This window comes from Amblyomma mixtum, chromosome 3, assembly GCF_055824585.1.
Source record: "Amblyomma mixtum isolate Tamu chromosome 3, ASM5582458v1, whole genome shotgun sequence".
Classification (NCBI taxonomy): Eukaryota; Metazoa; Arthropoda; class Arachnida; order Ixodida; family Ixodidae; genus Amblyomma; species Amblyomma mixtum.
Window position 1 is genome coordinate 136,727,179 of NC_143014.1, and position 23,144 is coordinate 136,750,322.

Here is a 23,144-nt window from a genome sequence, read left to right on the forward strand (position 1 = left end):
AACAGCACAGTTGCCACTGGAGCGTGTTCACTTTCATATCTGGACTTGGACTTTTTCCCATCTCATGCTGATAATGTGCTGATAACAGTACAGGCATCGAACACAAAGCTCACGAAAGTGGTCACAGTCTGTCCTCTGTATACTCACACTGACATATGTGAGGGGTCAGAATGCACATAAAACTATCAATTTCCTCCACTAGCCCCTTGCCAATTACAACTTAAAGAAATTTTTTTTTCATCTGGATTTGATTTTTTGGTGATTTTTGTGGTCCCCAGGAAAACTCTAAAATCAGCCAGTAACTGTATACCGCCCTACATGATACACTGGCATGCATATTGTGTGTGAAAAACTCAATCTTATACAAAGGGGGCAATAACGTTCCTTTTGGATCACACAGCACAGTCATTCAAAGTGAACATTCTGCATTTTGTAGCACTGAAAATTGCCAAATAATTTCATCAATCACTGAAATTTACACAAACCTCACAAGCCTGAACCATTTGAAAGTTAAAATTAGAAAAGCCCAAGTGAATAACTGCAATGGAAAAGGCCACGGCACTCAACTTTAGTGCCACTTTGAGTGAGCTGCTCAGCACTACTGTGCACACAGCAGTGTTGTTTGTAACACGTTACAAGTAACGGCATTACCGGTAACGTGTTACTTCTTTCGGTAACTTAGTAACGTACTCGTTACCATTTCTGAACTGTAACAGGTAACATACTTACGCTAACATTTTCCGGTAAAGTGAGGTGTCACGTTACTAGTTACTTTTTATTTCAATTGCCCCTCTCTGCCTCTTTTTCAGAAAAAAAAACGGCGAAAATGATGTTGCAAATAAACAAAATGTACAGGTACTCTCGATGACCCTTGTTGCGGCTCGCATGCACGCCAGAAAACACCTTCCCTTGACGACGCACTCAACTAAATAAAAAGCACGAACACGCATTCACACACTTGTCTTCACCCCCAAACCACTCACACACACAACTCTCTAATGAGTGGACGCATGCCGAGCCACTGATGGACCATTTGTAGAAATCTGTAAGTCAATTTCTCCGTAAGCTTGCTTTCCAACCAAAAGGTCTCGTTCCCAGGCAACACTCTCGCATTCCTTGTGGAAGCAGTTCCCTCTTCTGGGTAAACTCAGGAATGTAGCCAGTTTACTTCATGATGGCCCCAAGAGAGCCGTCGAAAGAGTACAATGGTACAGCACAGAAAAGGGGATTGCAGTCAACTGGCTGTAGCACCAAAGTTTGAGGAAAAAAGAAGGAAATGGGCCTTTGTTCCTGTGCTGGCAGTAGTGAGCTACCTCATACTAAACTTTCTAAAAATTTTCTGCTCAACAACACTGTAGCTCCAACTTTTTCCCTTCATAGTCATACCCCCACCCCTTTCTCTCCTAGCGAGAACAAGGAACCCACTCCCCACAGCACTGTGACAAAGGACGGCCTGCCTCCTTTTCCTGCCTAGACTGCTGCAAGCAGAGTGCGACCACCCAGAGTTTTCATTCGCTTGAAGAATATGAGCGTGTCGTCTGGGTTTGAGATCTTTTGGTTGGAAAACAAGCCTTGCAGAGAAGACAAGTTACAGGTTACAATTACAGCGAATATGCACTGATTAAAATTTATGGCCATGGAGTAACAGCAAAGTAACGTGCGATACTTTTTTCCGGTAATGGTAACAGTAACGCGTTACCTTTTTTTGTAGGTAACGTAGGGCGGTAACGCATTTTTGTTTTAGCGTAACGAGTAACGTATTTAGTTACTTTTTTTCGGTAATGCCTACAACACTGGCACGAAGGCACGAAGCCACGCAGGAAGCTTCAGCTACATTTGCTGGAGAACACAGAAGGAAGCAAGCGCATTCAAGTGTCACTTGCATGCCAAAAGACGGCCTCAATCATAATAAACAGAAAGGAAAAAAAAAAAAAGCACAACTTAAGTTGATGATGCTGGTGTTTGAAAAACATCAGTACACTGTATTGCTAAACTATGCTTCACAATCAACAATCAGGCTCCTTTTGATTCTAGAACTGATTCCACCATTTTGCCAGTCTAAGCCTTGCTTGAAGCAATACTTACACTGCACAAAAGACAAAGGAACCTGCAGAAGACAGGACATAACAATACAGGGTGAAGCCTGTTTGCTGTGTTCTTTCTTGTGCAGTCTCCTTTTTTTTTTGTGTCTGTGTCCTTATTCAATTTTTTTCATCTGCAGGTAGGACATCCATGCAGCACTGGAGAGCAGTTCGAATCATTGTGGAATGACAGAGCACCTTCACAAACTGAGCTTGACAGTACACTTACGAAGCTTTCCCAGCTAAGACCACAGATTTGTATTTTCCAGCACTACTTTTTCACAACATACTGCCAGCATTGGAGGTATCAAATGGACTTAATATACCAGGTGTTACAAGGAAATAATTTTCAAATATAGGCTTTTTGGGGCAAGAATAGCCTTTTGCAGCATAGTATTACCAGTGTTGGCAGACATCGGAAAGCCGGTGAATTGTCATAAGTAGTAAGCTGGTTAACTAACTTCCAATAATTAAAGGTGCACTGAAGAGGAATCTGAAATCGTCTTTTTGCCACGGGAACTCGATCTACACGTTCTGAGCATTCTTAGAAACTTCGATTTATTGCCCTGTGTGGCTGATTTTCCTAATTAAATCGAATTAACATCCGGCTCCCGCCTTTTTTTTTTTAATTCTCCCTCGTACGGTGGGCGGAGTCGACCAGCGCGTGGAGTGCCTTGCAGCCAGCTCCGTGGAGGCTTTGTTTTGGTTTTATTTTGTTTTTTAGGTTTCCGTGAATAAATAGTTTCATTCGCAGATAATATAGCCGCAAAATAAGCCCGCAGAAATAAAAATACGCGCGGACTATTTGCTACTACAGACTACTACGTATTACTCCGCCGATGGCAGAGCGTCAAGCCGCCGCGGGACTGGCTGAAAGGCGCTCCACGCGTTGGTCGACTCTGCCCACCGTACGAGGGAGAATTAAAAAATAAAGACGGGAGCCGGACGTTAATTCGATTTAATTAGGAAAATCAGCCACACAGGGCAATAAATCGAAGTTTCTAAGAATGCTCGGAACGTGCAGATTGAGTTCCCGCAGCAAAATGATGAGTTCAGATTCCTCTTCAGTGCACCTTTAACTTAATAATTAATTCACTGCTAATAATGAATTAATTAATAATGAATGAATATGATCCATTGTAGAATAGCCATATCAGTTTTTAGGATTTCAAAAATGCCATTATCCTTGACGCTGTGGACCAACAAATTCTGGCTACATCGTGCCAAAATACATGCACTTTCGAAAAGCATGTACGCAAAGCAGCCTCTCCAGTGCATGTAAATAAGTAGAAAAAGCCAAATTTTGTCGAGCGGCAGCTCTAAGGGTAACTGCGTTTGTTAAATTTTAAAAACTGATATGGCTATTACTTACGACCCGCTACAAATCTCTAATTGCAACTAGGTGCCCGACTCTAATGGTTAAAAAGTTTACTATCAAAAATTAGTTAAGCAGCTTACTACTTAAGATGATTCACCGGTTTTCTAGCGTCCACCAACACTAGTAATATTATGCTGAAAAAGCCATATTTTTATCTAAAAAAAACCTGTCTTTGAGAATTACTTAAAGTCTTCCCTGAAACACCTAATATATACTGCTGTTATTGAAGGCAAGTTATCTGAAGAGAAAATACCCTCAGACTAAATAAGGTATACAGAACTTCAACCCTTTTAGACACACATTACATTCTGCTATAGAGAAAAATCTAAATATTTGTGAGTGTGTGTTTGGAATCTCCCATTCACAAAAATAACATGAATGGCTCGAAAAGTTTAGAAATTCACACACGCCGCACATGTCCATGCTCATGAATTTTCAGTCCTAAATACTAAAAGAGACAAATTTACGCCTCATTATTTTCTTGATCATTCGAAGCTGTTTCGAAACAAAAACCTAGCAGTGTCCTTTAGTACACCATTCCACTGCATGAGAGAAGAGAAACGTTACAGCACCAGATAGCACTTCTTAGGTGCACAGCAGAACTGCACGAAGTTCACCTTTATTTCTTGTTTTTGAAAAGAGATGCTTTCTCGAGGATAAAATGACCCTATCCTTCTGTCCAGCAGGGATCTCAAATATAGCTGGCACCACTGACTTCATGAAAAAACCTCTAGATGCTTCACAAAACAGTCTGAAAAGTCGTGTGCATGCTCAATCGTAGGTGCCGTGCACATGCAACTTCATCTAGCATCTTGCAACCACAAACGATCAACTGGTTCAAAAATATAAATTGCATTAATAAATCAGTTACTCAATAAAAAAGCAAGCACTAATAAAAATGCGAACTGCGCAATACTATGCGAATATATGTGCACTGATACACAATATTAAATGAGAATAATACATGGGGCACAATGGGTAAACAAATCTACAGCAAATCACTCCGTCAGAAAAGAGCTCGTAAAAGGCATTTTGAATTACAAGACTATTTTTGACAAAATGCTGAATGCTGTTAAACAATCTGAATGACTGTATGTAGTCCCTTCCATCAACTCCCAATGCTACAGTCTTTTTCATCACTATACACAATACCGTGCATTCAAACTGACACTCAACAGGCTGAGGTGTGCTCTGGAAGGTGTACAAAATGGTCCTCTGTCTGAGCCAGAAAGACTTCTGATTTAAGTGGCCAATCCCAGCATGCCTTACTACTAAAGAACCAGCAAAAGTTTAGCTACAGCTCAGCTAAAATGATGGAGGTTGCCAAGTGGAGCTTTTGTCACTTTATCAACCAAGGGCACAGTAAAATAGCTATGAGAGAAGTGCTGAGGTCTCAGCGCTTCACACAGCAGAATATCGGCCATTTATAATACTGGTGTTATCAAAAAAATGGGGGCACCTAAGCAATTATTATGATGTGCAAATGTGAGAGCGTTCCTTGTCACTGAGTTGTTGTCGGGGGCTTGGGGGTGAATGCTGTTTCGCTGGAGCTTCTCGCTTCGCACATTTCTTTGTGTTGCGATGCTCCTGTATTTCGTCGGCAGTGCACTGCCACCTCCGGCCAATGCTTTGTTGTGTGTCACCTGATGATGTAGATGCAAGCAATTCAACTTAAGATGATGAAGACTCCTTAGCTCCTCAACCTCACTTTCCTAAAGCTGAAGGGAAGGGTAAAACTGACGGCAGCGGCAGGGACTTTCCATTTATTTTGTGTAATCTCTAGCCATGTTTGCATGAATACGACAGTGGCGCATTGTATTTCCAAGAGTATCTCATGGAGGCGACACGCTGCTGTTTACATGTACCACATCAAGTCAGGCGGGACGGTGGCCTCTTGCCCAGTGCATGCGACAGGGGGGGGGGAGGGGGGGGGGGGGGGGGCAGCTGCTCCCATCTTGAGTGTGGTCTGCTTTGTTATCCGACTGAGGGGGTATTGTGGGGGGGAGGGGCACCCCAAACTTGTTTCCATTCATCGCGGGAGAGTCAGATTCCGCAGTGAGAGGAAGAGTGTTTCCCTCTCTTGCCTGAGTGGCAGCGGTGACACCTGTGATGAAGTGGAGGCCTTCTGATGATAGCAGGGTTTTTCGCAAAATGAGCTGAGTAATGCTCTCGCATTAAAATCTGAACACCTTGCAAGATTTTCACAGTCCCACAATTTATGTTACAGGTGATAGAAAATGACATCAACAGCTAGCACATATCTACCCATTCACTTTTCTGGACTCATCATGAGCTATAAATGCAGCACTACATATGGCAAAAGTTCATTTTCCACATGGTACCCCAAACCTACCAAACTGTGGCATGGTCTTTCAGGCTGACACCGAAGCACATTTATTGGCATCCTACTTCAGCTGTAGAAATGGACATGGTCAGCTTCACTCGCCTCATTCTTTGTGTGTATATGTCAACGCATGCACTCAGTAAAAGTCCTTTGCTGCCTTTCTTCTTTAAATGCCTTCTGTTGCTACCTGGAGATGATATGAGTGTTACAGCTTCAAAACTGCTTTGAACACTCATGTTTTTAGCTGCGATTGATGCTGGTACACTTCCGGAACAGAGCTTTGGACTTCACTTCCCATTTTCTTTTTACTAAATAACTGAAAACATTCACTTATTGCAATAACTTTAATGTTCCACCCAATACCATACCCTCCAAATTCTAAAGAAGGGGCACATTGCCAGTCAGTTGAGCAGGTTATTCTCCGGATGACCAAGATACTGCCTAGCCAAGTGGAGCACATAAAAGCTGGCAGGGATCTCAAGCAGCACTCACTGGGGGGTGATGGGGTCAGGGTGAGCGTGAGAGCCAGCAGGCCCTCGGCCTGCATGACACTGTGCTCAGACGACAGCATGGACACCCAGTGAGGCAGCGCACCCAGCCGGCACAAAGTTGCCTTGGCCTCACACGATGCACTGTTTTTCGCTATCCAGGCCAGCAGCCGAACTGATTCACCTGCCGTCAGAAGGGCGAGAGAAAATCACTGAAACCATGCCATGCTTCTTCTTACAATGCCACAGAGTTCAAATGCAGGCTTGGTATGATTAGAAAGCGACAGGAATACACCCGAGTCCGTACACACAAACACACAAAGTGGCTTCCGGTCATTATCACGTCAGCCATGTCAGCTCTTCGCTGTGACTTAAATACCCGTGCTGAGCAATATGAGACAAAAGAAAAAGAACGGCCCCTTCTGACACTGAGCCTTGTGACAGTCCAGTGACCAACACAATCATTACATTGCTTACAGAAATTTATTGAAGATATTTAGCAACAAACTGTGTGCTAAATTGTGTTAGACATGTTACATGTTAGACTCCTGTTCCCAACAAGATGCAAGGAAGTCTAGTCTAATACTGTCAAACTTGTGCAACCAACTTCAGGAGTGGCTAGAGCTATGTCTAGGCTTTAAACTGGGGCCCATAGGCTGCAGTTAATCTCTGAAGGGCTGAGATGACTGTCCCTCTCACCACCTAAAGTCTTGGAGTACCAGCAGTAGTACAGCAACTCTACCCCTGCGGAAACTAGAGACTACTCAAAGCTCTCACAAAGCGTGCCGCATGCTTTTGACTGCGCCATGATAGTTCCTTGACCAATCCAGTTTATGTACAGAAGTATGATATTTCTTGCTTTTCAGCTTATTTCATCCCTAATTTAGCTTGAACACATTAATAAAAATTCTCCTGTTGTATTCATCTGGGGCAGTGGTTCGCAAACATTAAGCTTTTGAGGACAGGTCATTCACGGAACTCTTTGAATACTTTTATTTTTCTTTCAACACAAAATGAAAAAAAGATGTACAGCTATAACTACAGTTGACTCTCATTATTATGAGCTTCCAGCTTATTTGACCTGGTGCTTTGGTCCAGTCAACTTCCTGAAAATTAAAAGAGACCCCTTAATCCGAACTCTGCATAATTAAAAAAAAATTTTCAGTCCCCATTAAGTCCAAAACATCCAGATCCACCTGTGTAACAAAAAAAAAAAAAAAGGTATATTCCAAGTTACCAGAGTTACATTTCGGAAGCTTCATATACCACTCACACTTTGCAATCAAGGGTGGAATTGTATGTCGAAACAAGGATGCTGACATGTCGCAAACCTGGTTCAACACCTACCTTGCACCTTATTTTTGATCTGATCTGGACCAGAGTGGAGAACGCAGCTATAAGCAATCACAAATGGTAAGAACAACCTGAATGCCTTTTCTGGCAGTGGAATACGCTATCAATTAACTTGCACCATAAAATCAGCAAATGCCAAAAACAAGATCACTTGCAGAAAGTAAGCATTGCAGGATAGCTCATTCGGTTAACCTTCTTTTAATGCCAGGAGATCTGTGTCAGGTTTTACTGAAGTGGATTATTGGGGTGGTACAGTCAAACCTCAATATATCGAGGATGGATATTAAGAATGACTGGCTATATTGAAATGTTCCTAAATATTTTTAACAAATGCACGCAATTCTCATCTTATATACTATACGTGGTTGGCGATAAAATGGATATATCAAACTCCCCTGTGCCAAGCGATGCCCGCTCAGATGGCAGGCAGCTGGCTTCGCCTAACTACACAAGTGACTAGTGGTGGTGCGGCAAGCGTTTACGCTACAGTTAACACCAGCACCTTTATCTTGCACTTGCCAATGGCACCATGCAAGATATAGCAGCGTGGAGGGTTGGCAGCCAGGCGGTTGGCATGCGTTCGTGCCTTACGCACTCATCGACAGCACCCAGGAACCACTGGTTTGGTTGGCTGCGACCTTGCATTAGCCATTCTGCAGCAACGTCGGCCAACACGAGGTGGCGAAAATGGCGATAGCTTTCATTCTGGTGTTCTACTTTACATGCAACACTGCTGTGACACAAGAAGCGATTTTAACTAGCATTTGGTCAGCCACCACCATGTGCTGGCCGTGCCGTGAGGGAAAGCCAACCTAAGTGGCATATGGCTCTGCTTTTCATGGCCTTCGCAATCGATGCGAGCGGCTTTGAAATGGCGCTATAGCTTCAGAAAAGATATCTCTCCACTTTCTAGTAAGGGCCGATGGAATTGCCTTCCCTTCACTCATTGAATTGCGATGCTCGTGTTTTTGATAAAAATTTTTATTATGAATTTTGACTGTATTGAACGCTTTTATGATTTTTTACCTGTTCGCTATAATGAGGTTTGACTACATTTTGCAATGACCTGGTTTGGTTTTTGAGGGTTTAGCATCCCATAGTGACTCAGGCTATGAGGGACGCCGTAGTGAATGACTCCGGAAATTTTGACCGCCTGGGGTTCTTTAACGTGCACCGACATCGCACACTACAGGGGCCTCTAGAATTTCACCTCCATTGAAATTCGACTGCCGCAGCCGGGATTGAACCCGCATCTTTCGGGTCAGCAGCCGAGCGCCATAACCAATGAGTAACTGTGGCAGCCCTTTTGCAATGACCCATTTCCCAAATCATTCTTTTTCCCTTCTGCCATTGGTAGTTGCAACCTGTGACATCATGAACGACAACTAAACAAGCAAGGTCATTTGTTGAGTGCAGCATCTAAGCATCTAAGGAAGGGATGAATAATGGTAAAGAAACTAAAGAATGATCTGTGAAAACAACTGTTCAAAAATAGACCCCCTGATCAAGATGGTTTCAATTTAGAGAAAAAAAGAAAGAACTCGAAGATCCTTTAGAATTCTGTTGAGTGACCCATAGGGAACACTATTCTACGGTACTGACAGCTTGCCCACTTTTCATTATCAGTGACCCACAGCTCCGACATCACGACTGCAATAGCTCAAACAATGGTCAATGACATTCAAAAGCACACCAAACTCCCACCTTTGACACCTGGATGGTCTTCAGTGTTGCACCAGGTCACAAGGTGTTTAATCAGCTGCTCATTTAGGCCCAGCTTTGTTGCCACTGCCTCTGCAAACAAAAGGAAAAATGTTTACAACTTCATCAGCTAGAAGTTCAGTTTGCAGTAATAAAAATGAACAGGTGACAAGGAATACAATTTGCTAGCTTTCGCTTGGATCTCATGACAGCTTTTACTGATGTATCAAGGCAACGTTATTGTATGTTTTATTTCTAGCTCACGAAACTCATTATTAGAAGCTAGAAAGGACTACACTGTGGTGCAACACAGTGATTTAGATAGATGTCATCATGCTGCAGTCTTATTACAAAACTGAACACACGTTCACCTTTCCTGATCTTTGAATTTGCGCTAATTGTCGAATAGCGCGGTGCGACAAAGTTTTGTAATGCTTATTTGTTTCGGCTCAAAGCCACTGGCATGCGCCTTCATCACTTGGTTTTTGACGAAAGATGTTACCAGATTTATTTGGAATGTTTGTAGCCGGGCGTGACTGGTGCTACTTTGTTTGCGAAAGTCGTGGGCAATTTCAGCATGTTATCTCGAAAGTTCTTAGCTTGTCATCAGCATTAAATTGAGTGCAACTGAGAGCGGCAGGAATTCTATTCATCACCGACCGCTGAGCACGTTTGTCGCTACTGCTGCCTCCGAATTCTCAAGTTCTTCGTGGGTGCAAGTCAGCCGAATAAAGAGCTTGTTTCAGTGACACCTCAATTTTCTTTGCTGCCCCGGTGTTGTCAGCCCTACGTGACAATAGTGCCGTCATCCTCAGACTATTCAAGTGATACGCAAACCTTGCATGATTTAGTCCGCATATATCAAACTCACAAAAAAATGCCTATGAGTTTGAAATAATGCGTAATTTGATATAAAAGTAGCAGTAAATTTAACTCATTGAGATGAGAAAAAATGGCCTTCAATGACAGCCACTTACTTCACACAGATTACCGAGCAAAATAGTCATGAATTTTTTATGTTCCTTCATCTTCACTGCCTCGGAGAGAACACATTTTTCAATGTTAACGATGGACTCCGTACAGCTGAGACTGCAGCCTTCTACAGACGTGCAATAGCAACGAACCATGCTGAGCGCATGGAGCACATCGAAGCCCACGAGCACAGGTCATGGAGGAAGGAAAGAACTCAGGAGAGGCAGTTACGTCATATACAGTCGATCCCGGATATATAGAACCCGGATATATCGAATTATTGCCTATATCGAACAGATGTAGAATCCCCTTGGGAATCTCATGCAAAAGTATAGCAAATTTGTTTACGTTTATCGAACTCCCGTGCACCCTATATTTGATATATCGAACTCCGTGCCATGCCGCGCCCCTGGAAGTGGGCTTCTCCCACTAGCGCACGCTCCTGCAAATGGGCTTCTCCTAATAAGAGTTCACACGGCACTGGCCTTGGACTGTGCGCTCTAAGTCACGTGATGGGAACTTTGTGGGGGGTGTGAAAGGAAATGGGAATGGCCAGAGGGCCATGTTAAGGAGCTGCATGCAAGAGGGAAACCGTGCTGGCCGCAGGCCCGCAGACGCCTAATTTCTGCATGCTGGTTGGCTGACTCCGCTGGCGTCGCCGAAGCAAGCGATGTCAGCTAGCCGGCGCCAACGTTTAAGCCATTTTGGCTGTTACTGCTGACGGTGTTGATTCGCACGTGACTGGTGTGGTTCTGATTGCTGTGCGGTCGTCGTTCTTTTCGCTTTGTTCGCGAAGCCAGTGTGAGTTCGCTTGTGACTTGTGCGGTGCCGTGCGTTTTCTTTTCGCTTTGGTTCGTGTTCGGGAGCCATGAACGCGAAAAAACGCAAGAATTTGGACTTGGCAACAAAGGCGGATATCATTCGACGGGTGGAGGCCGGCGAGAAAAAGTCGTTGGTCGCCGATGCGTTTGGAATTCCTCGCAACACGCTGAGTACAATCCTGAAGAACAAAGCCGGCGTGAAGTTGAAGGCAGCGCAATCCAGTCGTCCTGGAGCGTGTCGTATGCGTGCTCCGACCTACGACAAGGTCGAGAAAGCTTTGTACGCCTGGTTCTTAGAGACACGTGCCAGAAACATCCCTGTCGACGGCCCGATGCTCATGGAAAAAGCGAAATGGTTCGCTGTAGCCCTCGGAGAAGAGAGCTTCACTGGTGGCACGGGTTGGCAGCAGCGTTTTAAGAATCGCTACAGCATCGTCGGAAAGACACTCTCGGGTGAAAGCGAGGCTACCAGCAGCATTGTCACGGAGAAGTGGCTGTCCGAAGAGTGGCCAGAAATTTGCGAGAGCTTTTCGCCGCCGCAAATATTCAACGCAGACGAGACAGCATTGTTTTGGCAAATGCTGCCAAATAAGACTCTCCACCTGAAGGGCAGCGCATGCCATGGCGGGAAGAACAGCAAAGTGCGCGTGTCGATTTTGCTCGCGGCAAATATGGATGGTTCATGCAAACTGCGGCCACTGGTTATCGGCAAAAGCAGGTCACCACGCTGTTTTAAAAACACGAAAGGCCTCCCGGTTCGGTACGCATTTAATAAGAAGGCTTGGATGACACGCGATCTTTTCACCGAGTGGCTTCAAACGTGGGATTCCGAGTTGCAGAAGTCGGGCCGCAAGGTTTGTCTTCTTCTTGACAACTGCTCTGCCCATCATGTCGTCTGCCAGTTGAAGCAGATCACCATCAAATTTCTGCCGCCAAATACAACTGCGAAACTTCAACCTCTCGATCAGAGCATAGTGAAGGCATTTAAGGTTGGGTACAGACGGCGACTGGTGCGAAGGCTCCTAATCAACCTTCGGTTGAATATCGATCTCAAGTTGGACCTCCTAGCAGCCATACAGATGCTGGCTGGCGCTTGGAATGACGTGATGCAAAACACGATTGTTAACTGCTTCCGCAAAGCCGGGTTTGTGGTGGCTTCAGACGACAGATGTCTAGACACAGAAGACGACGGCGCTGGATGCCTGGATAGCGAATTTCGTGAGCTGTCGGCGTTTGCAGGTGCCGTCCCAGACGGCGTAACAGCACAAGATTTTGTCAGTGTTGACGACGACGTGCAAGCCGTTGCGGATCTTGCTGATGCTGACATCGTGGCTGACATCATCGATACCGAGGAAGCGGACCCGAGCAGTGACGAAGATTGTGGCGAAGAGGCCCAGCCGCCATGCACTGCGACTGAACTTGCATCCGCATTTAGCGTAATTCGTCGTTGTTGTGGTGCAATATAAGGCACTGGACTTTCTCATTTGGATACTCTCGACAAGCTTGAGGACAGCTTAATGAACTGCATGGTGCAGAGGAAGAGGCAAGCAAAGCTCACTGACTTTTTTCTTGCGAAATAAAGCGCGCTGGTCGTGGAGTTGTGCTTTCGTTTTTATGGACTTTAGAGGGGTAAATCGGTAAGTTCCCACTTGCTACATCCGCGGGAAATTGTCCGAGATTTGCGCAATTTTAAAATAAGCGTCTAATAGGCATATTTTATATTTCGAATTATTGATATATCGAACTTTTTCGCGATCCCCTTCGAGTTCGATATATCCGGGATCGACTGTATTTTGAAGCCGGCTCCCTGGTGATGGTGCAATACGTAGCACCATCGCACCAATAGCACCCGCATGTCGATGCAGAAAAGCTAACTACAGGAGATGTGATGAGGGAAAGCCAGCTTCTTGAATTGACCGGAGTTGCCCAAAGTTCGAAAGGACCTGCGGGGAAGCTAACCACCGGAGCTGTGTTGAAGGGAAGCCAGCTTCTTGAGTCGCCCGGTGCTAATCGAAGTTTGATCTACTGGCTGTGATGGCTAATTTTCCTATCCATTCCATACATTTTCCTATACATTCACGTTGTAGCTTTACAGTACTCGGAACCTATTTGATATGAAGGATAATTGGATCTTATAGAGTTTGATGTAGGTTGGTTCATGGTTGGTTCATGGGGTTTAACGTCCCAAAGCGACTGAGGCTATGAGAGACGCCATAGTGAAGGGCTCCGGAAATTTCGACCACCTGGGGTTCTTTAACGTGCACTGACATCGCACAGTACACGGGCCTCTAGAATTTCGCCTCCAAAGAAATTCCAGCCGCTGCGGCCGGGATCGAACCCGCGTCTTTCGGGTCAGCAGCCGAGCACCATAGCCACTGAGCCACCGCGGCGGCTAGAGTTTGATGTAATCGGGTTCAACTGTACTAAATTAGTTACAGTTCCAGATACACTGCAATTCAGCTGTGGAAAATAAAGGTATATCTGTCAACATTTATACGCCGATCATAAATAGCTGAAAAAAGATAAAACAAAACTAGAGGGGACACTTAAGCTCCACTTTAAAGGTATGCCAAGGCAGTGTTAATGGGTTAATGCCCATATATACTCGTCAGAACCTGCACATATTATAATGCACTCTTTTACGAAATCCTCAAGAAATGCCCCACTCCCGCAACCTGAGTGCGACTGGAAGTCAGAGAGCACTCTCTGTGTTCCCACACAGTCAGCTTTTCAAGAAGTGTGAAACAATGGGGGCACTCTGAGAAGCCTCCCAAGTTGGTTGATTTGTCTAAACCAGATTTCTGGTCCCAGCGGCCAAATTGCTCCCAAGTCTCCTGTGCTTTTCCAGAAGGTTTCTGGAAATTTCGATTTAAACACACCTTCTGTCGTGCATGTATTTAACAAAATATGTGCTACAAAATGTTGTTGCATGTTTATGTAGGCCCGGGGGCTCGCAGCAGAGAGCATGAAGAAAACTCATTAGGGAAGCACTGTTGGACCTACAGCTGCCAAATGCAGTGTGTACATTCGTGGCACCACAGAGACTTGAGATATGTATATTTGAATTAACACTGTCAGGCTGAACATTTGCTCGGGTCTGACGAGAATATACAAAATTGATCATTCTCTACCTAAAATTCATTGCTGGGAGTCCTCATACCACTCCTGGCGCAGTGGTACAACGGTTAAAGGGACAGTGAGGAGAGCACTATTAATATTTTTTTTATAGCAAAATCCGATAGTTCGGCATGTCATGGCTTTGTTGCCACTTGGCCGGCAGCGAAAGATGCGTTCATTTCTAAGAAATTTGGATTCGAAGTTGAAAAAGTTTTTCCCGCCGCTCTGATTCAAACTTGGGATTCTCCTATGACGACACAGGACTAAGTGACGTGAAACATGACGTGCACATGACGTAACGCAGACTCCGTGATTTCTGACGGCCAGCAGTGCGGCCTAGCAGCAGCCGAAAAGAAAGCTATTGCCGGCCGCACGTTGAAGGCATCTATCGGCTATTGCGGCAGTCGCTACAGTCGCTTCGCTTACGTTTGCACTGGCGTTTTGCCAGCGTTACGATGGATCTCGTTCTCGAAGTCGTCAAAGAAGTTCTTGCAAATAGACACCTTTACCATACCGTGTACCTTAATTGTTACCATGTGGTAACTCCGGTGAGCAGGCGCTGATTGGTCCCGATGCTTCAGGCGCGTGCCTAGCTGCCGGGCACGTGGCGCCATCTGGCGACATCAAGGAGATTTGCGCATGCATTGGCTGCGCCTCAGTGATTTGTGGCTTCTCGGGTCCTATAAGGTTCTAGCAACACTGTTTCGTCCTATGATGTCATCACGCTTGTACTTGAGAGCTTGGCCTGTGGCGGTGATACCTGTATTTTGGTTCTTGCTCTTTTCTAAGTTATAAGAGCTTTGTTGTCAGTATGAGTGGCGTTTTTGTAATCAGGAGCTGGTATTCTGTCGATACAAGCCAACTTCAATTTCTCCTCAGTGTCCCTTTAAGCAATGCACCAATATAGTTTGCTCACAATCTGGTGGGCAGGCTGTGATGACATCACAAGATCATGTGATCTGCGTTGCCCACCTGCCACCTAGGTTGCTTTTCTGGGGATTTTTCACTCACACTGCTGCCACTGCCACCGGGTCTTCCAATGAACGGGGCCCTTAAAGTTACTGCATTAATACAGCACTCTCAATATTGTGGTTACACCTCAATTAGATACATACTCCACTGAAAAGCAAGCAACTAATGGTCGATATAAGTGGATGGGGGCATTGCCCCCACCTCCCTGAGTGAGGAATTTAGCATAAGAAAACAATGCTGAACCGCATTTCTTCAACAAAAAATGTCAAAGAAATGCATAACTCAAATAGGAGCGCACCTCCGACCACTCCCTCTAAGAGTGACCCAAAAATTTGTCCTTCAAGCAACAGGCGGCACAGTGCATGCAGCAAAAACTAGAAACAGCACTGGAATGGGAAGTGAGAGAAAAGTATAGAAGTGATACAAGGTCTGTACTGGTTCTCTTGCCTTAGTCAAGACTGTCAAAGGCCAAAGAGTAACACGAGGGTGAAGCCACATGAGTTGTTTATGGCAGCCAGGTTAGTAAACCTGGCCATAAGCAACCGTAAACAACCTCCCTCAGCAAAATAACTGATAGGCCATTTTAACTATGCAGAGTAAGAAGAAACCTTGCTAGGAACCACACATACGCTGCCAATTACCGTGTTTCAGTTTCAGTGACCTTGTTTCAAAGGCAAGCACAGTTGAGGGTGCAAAAAAAGTCGAGACTGGGCGCATAATTTTTAAAGAAACACAAGTACCTCTGGGTGGTTTATTCATAGTGACTACTTCGTTCCTTAACGCTGTCCGCAACATGACGTCATCTTCTGTGCCGTCAGTGCTGTTTGACAGGCAGCACTTAAGAAGTGCACGCGATACAATGGTGCACGGCAGTGCCCACCAAGTGTTGACTATCCACTCTGCATTCACTGAGGCTGACGCACGCTTCATGAGTGCTACTGGAGTCAGTCCTCTGCTGCTCGTGATCCACTCATCATACTATTTTTGGACAAGATCCTTGAATTGAATGGCTTGTAATGCACACATCCAGTGGTGCAGCAGGTCGGAATTACACTTGCCAACCGTGGCCTTGACATCGTCCATAAATTGTCCTCTGAACACTTAAGTTGTCCTCTGTCATGTGGGCTAAACGGCCCCCACGACATGGAGCCAGTCCAGCATCATTACAGAGTCCATCCAACCCTTTTTGCTGCACCTGATATAAATGCGGCCGGGGACGACCTAGTTTTTTAAATTGATTTCCTTTTGAATATGACGAACGGCGGCAGCTAATGTCCATCAGCCGTGCATGCGAGCATGATGGTTACTCTTGTCTTATTTCCTGTTGTGAGAACTCGCACCTCTTTGCTGCCGCGTGCTTCTTCAACATAGCTACACGAAGAGTCCAAAAACATTGGAGTCTCATCGGCACTGCCTATCTGACCAATAAGGTAGCTACGAGTCCTGCGCATGTCAATGACATGGCGCTGGAACACCAGATGTTTATCCTCGTACTGTGCCGGTAACTTCTGGCAAATCGATGACCTCCGGCAAAGCGAAAATCCAGCGCCTCGCATGCCCTTTTTGTACCTATGAGTGACTAGCTTTAAAAACTTTGTGATCCAAGCCAGCTTCATTTGTGAGTCCTCTTGGCTCTAGCTGAAGAAGTTGAGCATTCACAGGCAGAAACTGGCTTGAGCACAAATGCAGACAGCTTCACTTCCAGCCAGTGGTGACGACCTTACACTGGTCCACAAAAGCCCTTGCGAGTAGGCGCCACAAAGAAGATCCTATCGCAATTCTTCCGCCACCCACAAATCATCATAGGTGGCCGTGCCATCAGAGAATTGCTGATTTCTTCCGACAGCAGTTTCCTTCCTCTTGAACAGCGCAGTGTATTGCGTGCTCTTCTCCATTTCAATAGTCCTACCAGGTACTAGAAGAATCTACCAGTGTTCCATACGTCTAATGCGCCTGGAGACATTGTCACAACGCAGCCTTCTGCTGCCACTGCACCGTCGCCCGCTGCAGCACAGTGCCATGTGTTCTGCCTTTCCCAGCCCTTCGCCCCATTTTCCCCTTTCCTACTTCCTATGGTTCTTTCTACTCATTCTTTCCTGTCTTCTCTCTCTCAACAGCTGTGCTAGCAGATCCTTTCACTTTCATAGCCTCTCCCTGCCTCGTCCACACTCGTTCTATGACCCCGTGGTTGCCGAAAAGTTGGTTTCTCCTCGCGACTCATGAACCTGGTGGTAGCGCCATCTTGACAAGCGGCGAAAAAAAAAAATTGTGTTGTATTCATGCCTTGGTTCCAAATATAATACGAGGTACATTCTCAAAAATATGACTCCCAGAAAAAAAACAACTAACGTTACAATCATGTCAATACCGTATGTATAAACAAACGATAATACACTGCTGCGTTATATTTTATCACAAAGTTAATAGCCCATTATAAAGCGAACCAGGAGAACAAGATAAACAGCCAAAACAGACAGGCCAAAATTTAAACAATATTAATAAAAACTGCACAAGAAAAAAATGAGCTAAAAGTGTGATGCATTTAAACAATGAACAAAACCCTCAAGGGCACTGTTATCACTTCAAATATCGCACAAGCAACACAGGGTGAGATGTCTGATTCCCGTGATGCAAACATAAAACAGTATGATGTGCCACGAAGACAAACCTCAAACTGTGGTAACAACCAACAGCAAAGCAGTCCCCAGACTTGACTGACGTAGCTGGATGTTGCTAGCTTAGTCCAACACACAAAAACTGCCATGTGTAAGGCTAAAAACAGTGACAGTTACCAAGAGTCAGGCAAAGGACATACCCTGTTTATCGACCAGCATGCGTAATGTACCCAGAAGCTTGAAGACTACAGGGAAGGTCTCCACAGCAAGCATTGAAAGCAACTTGTCAACAGCACCAAGTTCTGCGAGGAGGGGCTTGTTTTCCACTAAACACACAAAAAAATGGAGTTTGTACTGCAGTAAGACATGGGTGTTTGATCTCTTGTCTTTAAAATGACAACACAAGCCATGCTAACACACAGCGTCTTTAAGCACCAGGTTCCAGACAAACACTGCTTACAATATATATACACACCTGCCAAGCATATTACTAATACGCCTATCACTCTCTTTTTTGCCTCTGAAGATGACTTCTTGCTTTTCTTTCTAAAAGCATTTCACTAACCACTGAATGACAATAGGTGGTTAAAAAAAAACGTGCAAAAAACAGTGGTGCCTGTCAGGTTTCTTCAAGCTGCTATGATTTTTGGCTCAATCCTTCGTCCCACTGTAGGATGCAGTACTATATGTGTTCGTCTAAAAGTGCCAATACTAAAATGCTGTAGCAGTGAATAGAGCTGCCATAGCAGAATGGCCACATACTATATGATGAGGAACTTATTCCCACTCACATGGGATGGCAAGATTTCGAAGTGCTGCCAGTAAGGCATGCTGTAGCCTAATGTCTCCATCTGTTCCAGTGTGCTCCGTAAGAAGATCCAAGAGACGTCTGGCCACACCATCTCTGACCATCTGAATGCAGTGGTCATCTGCACATTTCAAACCAAGAAGAACAGTAAGCAAGGTTGAAGCCTCACACTAGCATCCATTGGTAAGCATGCACGCTTTTAGCAAAGGTGGTCGGTGTTGGCAAGCATACCTTTCTCAGCACTTTATGGTCACATATGATATTCTTCTCCCATTGTAAACCACAAATAAAATTTTCTAGCCTCTGCTAATCCAACCTGCATGTTGCCATTGCGTTAAGTTCTCGTGTGGTATTCACTGGCAATGGTGTATACATTTTTTTTGGGACCATATAGGGGTGCGAGAATATTCTAAATTTTGAATACAAATTGATAATGTTTGTGATCAGGTTTGTATTCGATTTGAAAAATTGATATTCGAAAATTTCTGAATATTCAGAATATCTCTGAAAATCCGACTGTGGAAAAATGACAAAATCTGGACAAATTATCCGACAAATGAGTTTTAAGCCTCACGAAAAACATACAAAGGCATCCTTTTCGCATTCACTTCCACCATTTACTGTGTGAATTGCAAGCGAGCTTTCCCACACATCATACCTGATGAAAATAATAGTATGGCCAACCAGATGCTTTGAATAATGACAATACAGAGGAGTGGGCCTTTTGTTTGATCCGCCCGTAATGTGTTACACATTGTCCGCACCCATGGCGCTCATTTTGTAGCCTCCATGGTTCAGTCATCTCATTTTGGCCAACCATGAATGTGGGAAAGCCCACTCGCAGAATTTTGCGTCAAATTCTCGAAGGGGCACCAAGTTGAGGTGTCATACCAGCCGGGCAAGATATGATGTAAAATTCCCGCCTATTGCATGATGCATCTTAACCTGCACAACTCTGACATGCGTGTAAATGGCAGGCGTGATGACGACTGGAGGGCCCCTATTGCTAGGAAAAGGAATAGCCTGGCCGTGCAGTTTCGGTCCCCGAGCTTCGCCACCAGCCCCTGGTGATGGCAGCTATCGGCTGCGCATCCGCCAGCTTTCCGAACTCAGCTGCACACCACATGCGGATACCTAGTGGTGCATCACCGGTCATTTCTTCTTCTTTTTAGTAGTAGTCTTGCCGTTGTGACGCCTCTGTACATTCCCCTTGCTTACGTCCGCATCGTTCGTTCAACATGCTGAAACTGCACGCTCATCATAAGCTGTTCACTGTTTGTGTAGTGGAGCCTCAACACATGAAAGCCTTAGAGATTTTCGGCAGTTTTTTTTGTTTTTTTTTTTTGGGAGGGGGGGGGGGATTTCTTTTGGTCCCTTCTCTTCCGAATTAATGAGGCTTTACTACCAATCGTGTTATTTTTAGTTGCTGGTTACACATAAATTCATAATTTTATTTTGTTACTCCTTTTGCATGGCCACATTACGGTTGCATACAGTTATGCTGTCTATATTCAAGCAGCATACATTTCTGTGCATGTCATTTTTTTTTGTACGGCCCTGAGTCAATCCAGCTTTGTTTAAACTCGATCATAAAAATCCTATACTATTTGAGAAAAAAACTAAAACATAAGAATAACACTTTCCTGCTTATCATTTCTAAAAATTTTTTCATACTGAACAGATATTCGATATTCAATTTGACATTTTAACGCATTTTTTTTCATTTGTATTCAATTTGTATTAAAAAATTTCAATACTCGAAAACCCTCAGTATAATCATTCTTTTTTACTGTTTTGCAATAGTCTGTCTCTTTTTCAGTACAGAAGAAAAAGAAAACTGGTTTTGGCTGCTGAGAACAGCTCTTCAATAAACAAAGTCAGTTTTAATTTCTGAGTAAGCAAGTTGAGAAAAAACACATGACGCACTGCTGACCTTTCCGAGCAAAGTTACCCGCCGAGAGGGCGCCAGCCACGCGAAGGTTGTCATCATCCGCCTGTAGCCACGCCATGGTGGCTTTGTAGATGGGCCCGCTACCATTCTGGTAGACATGCCGCATGCTGGCATCTATTCAGACAAAAAAGAAGTGAAACATTACCAAAACCACATCATGATCACCACTGCACTTCAAAAAATGGGGGAAAAAAGATAAATAGAAAATAGCTTCCTTACAAACATCCAGCAAAGCCGACATACACAAAGAAACTGGAAACAAGATTTATTAGTGAGTAGATGGCCATTCATTATCCCTTTCGTTACCCAGGTGGACACCTATTTATCAAGTTGTAGAAATGCAGCCAAACATTGCTGACCTCGTCACAAATTAACACCCATTGGCCAAATGTCATGGAGTGCTCTGTACTTCATTTGAATGCAGAGAGAGAGAAAAAAAAAACAGCAGCCAGAGGCTTCACAGAAAAAGAGATTTTGTGGCCATACGAAAGAATTTGCTCACAATCATATTTAGCAGAGTAACAGCACATTTTTGGTGAGTTTTACTCAAAATGTACTGAAACACTGAACAAAACAGACATTAAACTGCAGTTCTACACACAAAGTAGGTAGTGAAGAAGCTGTAAAAATGCGAGCATTGAGTACTGAAGAGCACTGGACCAATATTTTTTCATGCAATGGCCACAGCGACACCAGCCAGCACTACGGCACAATGAGTGCTCCACGTTTAAGCACCGGTTCACGCCTGACACCTGCTTTATTTTAATATAAAGTTCCCTCTATCACAGAAAATACATGCATTTCCAACATTTCCAATCATTACTGTTCCTATCCTTTTGGCAAACACCAAAGGCCGCACACTGCTGCCCGGTCAGCAGGTCGTGATGACGGTGACAGTGCACATTTATCTCTGGTACATGTGTGATAACTCCAGAGGACAGTTTCACATCATGGATAGCAACAGTGGTGTAATTTGGTAGGGACAAAAAAATGGGCGTTTGATTTGCCCATTTAGTTTCAGTTTCAGGCACTGCTAAACTGGCGTGCAGGACCCTGTGCTCGTGCTTTTTCTGTAATCTACCCAGCAAGGTTAATCACATCAATGTTGCGCTCCATTTTCGCATCAGTTATGGCAGTTATAGGTTCAGGAATCATTTTTCCTTAATAACTTATTAAAAAGCAAACGTCGCCTGTTTGTGAGTGACTGTGAAGCAGCCAAACAGTGCAGTCACACAGTCAAGAGTCACAGCGATTAATTTTTTAAAATTACATATGTTTCCAGACTGTTAGCGACAACCCCCAGTAACATTTCCTCGGTCACACACTGAAAATTAGCCTGCCCTTTACTTTCACTTGATTTTGTCTGCATTTGACATGGTCTGTGTCTCTGGATTTTACAGTAAATGCCTGCACTCTAGATGTGTCTGCAGTGATGTAAAGGCATGAATGTAGTATTCTGTTCAGTACGAATTTCAATATGCAGTGTGTGGTTGGAGCTCAATTCGAGAAACACTGACTGCGGCCCTGATCAAAACTTAGCCATTTAGCTCTGGACTGAAAGAGTGAGGCTCCCTGTTGAGCGTTTGCGTAATTTGCGCTGTGCATCGCAGTGCTTTCATTTGCTGTAAAGTGTATACAGTCGCCAACCAATTCTTCGGATTTGAAGGAGATGCCAGAAAAGTAAAAATAATCAAGATGTCCCAAAAGTGTACCTTGCCAATAACTGTACGATGTTATGGACAGTTCTGTGGAGCTGTCTAGATAACCACGAAGTATGAATTTTCGGTCTCAAAAACAATCAGTCAGCAAGTGTATTGTAGCATGGTCACCAAAACTGTGTTGAAGGTCACACTGAGTGTAAGATGGTATGTGGCTTGATCATGCGCATTAGCACATGATCAAGCCACATACCATCTGAAAACATCTGAGAGAACTATTCAGTGATTATTATTCACTGTGTGCTGGTAACATACAAAAAAAATTAACCAGAGTGCACACAAACTGCTTTTAAAAACAGGAAAACTGACTTTTTCAATGAAAAGTTACCAGTCACTCAAAATATTATAAAGCTTACATAGCTCACTCATACCTAATAGTACTGAGCATGAGACTGCTCTTTGCTCTAAGTTATACATTCTGTAAGAAGGGTACTGGGATGGTTAGCGGTACCGGCGGTAGACACAGAGACACAGGCCTCGTAGACACAGAGGTCGAGCACCACGAGCACACACACAAAGCGATGGCAATGCCACTCAACACAACGGTCGGAAGTTCATCGTCGTCTTCGCCAGAACAGGAACTTCTTCATCGTTACAACTCAAAGACAAGAAGCAAGCAAGTGAATTGCCCTTTCTTTTGAAATCTATGCAGTACTTTCCATCTGTTCTTAAATGCATTAAGATCTTGTCATATTCCATTCAACCCTGCACGCTTATTTTGCAGGCGGATTGCACAAAGCCAAGAAGTATTTTACATACTTGGCCCAAAATACACACCCCACGCTACAGCAAAAAGTTTTCCGGGTGAAAGAAGAACACTCTACT

General features: G+C 44.3%; 1 protein-coding gene across 4 annotated transcripts in view; it reads right to left on the reverse strand.

Moving 5' to 3' along the window:
• vimar (visceral mesodermal armadillo-repeats) overlaps positions 1-23,144 on the reverse strand; it is a 45,945-nt gene that overhangs the window by 11,118 nt on the left and 11,683 nt on the right. For 2 of the 4 annotated variants that reach the window (XM_089581286.1, XM_089581287.1), the window contains exons 9-13: positions 20,584-20,715; positions 18,634-18,771; positions 18,043-18,168; positions 9,349-9,438; positions 6,296-6,475 (exon numbers count right to left, since the gene is read on the reverse strand). In XM_089581286.1, coding sequence (XP_089437412.1) covers positions 6,296-6,475; positions 9,349-9,438; positions 18,043-18,168; positions 18,634-18,771; positions 20,584-20,715 — 666 coding nt within the window. The remainder of the gene's footprint in view (positions 1-6,295; positions 6,476-9,348; positions 9,439-18,042; positions 18,169-18,633; positions 18,772-20,583; positions 20,716-23,144) is intronic. The other 2 variants (XM_089581288.1, XM_089581289.1) reach the window with 1 other exon arrangement.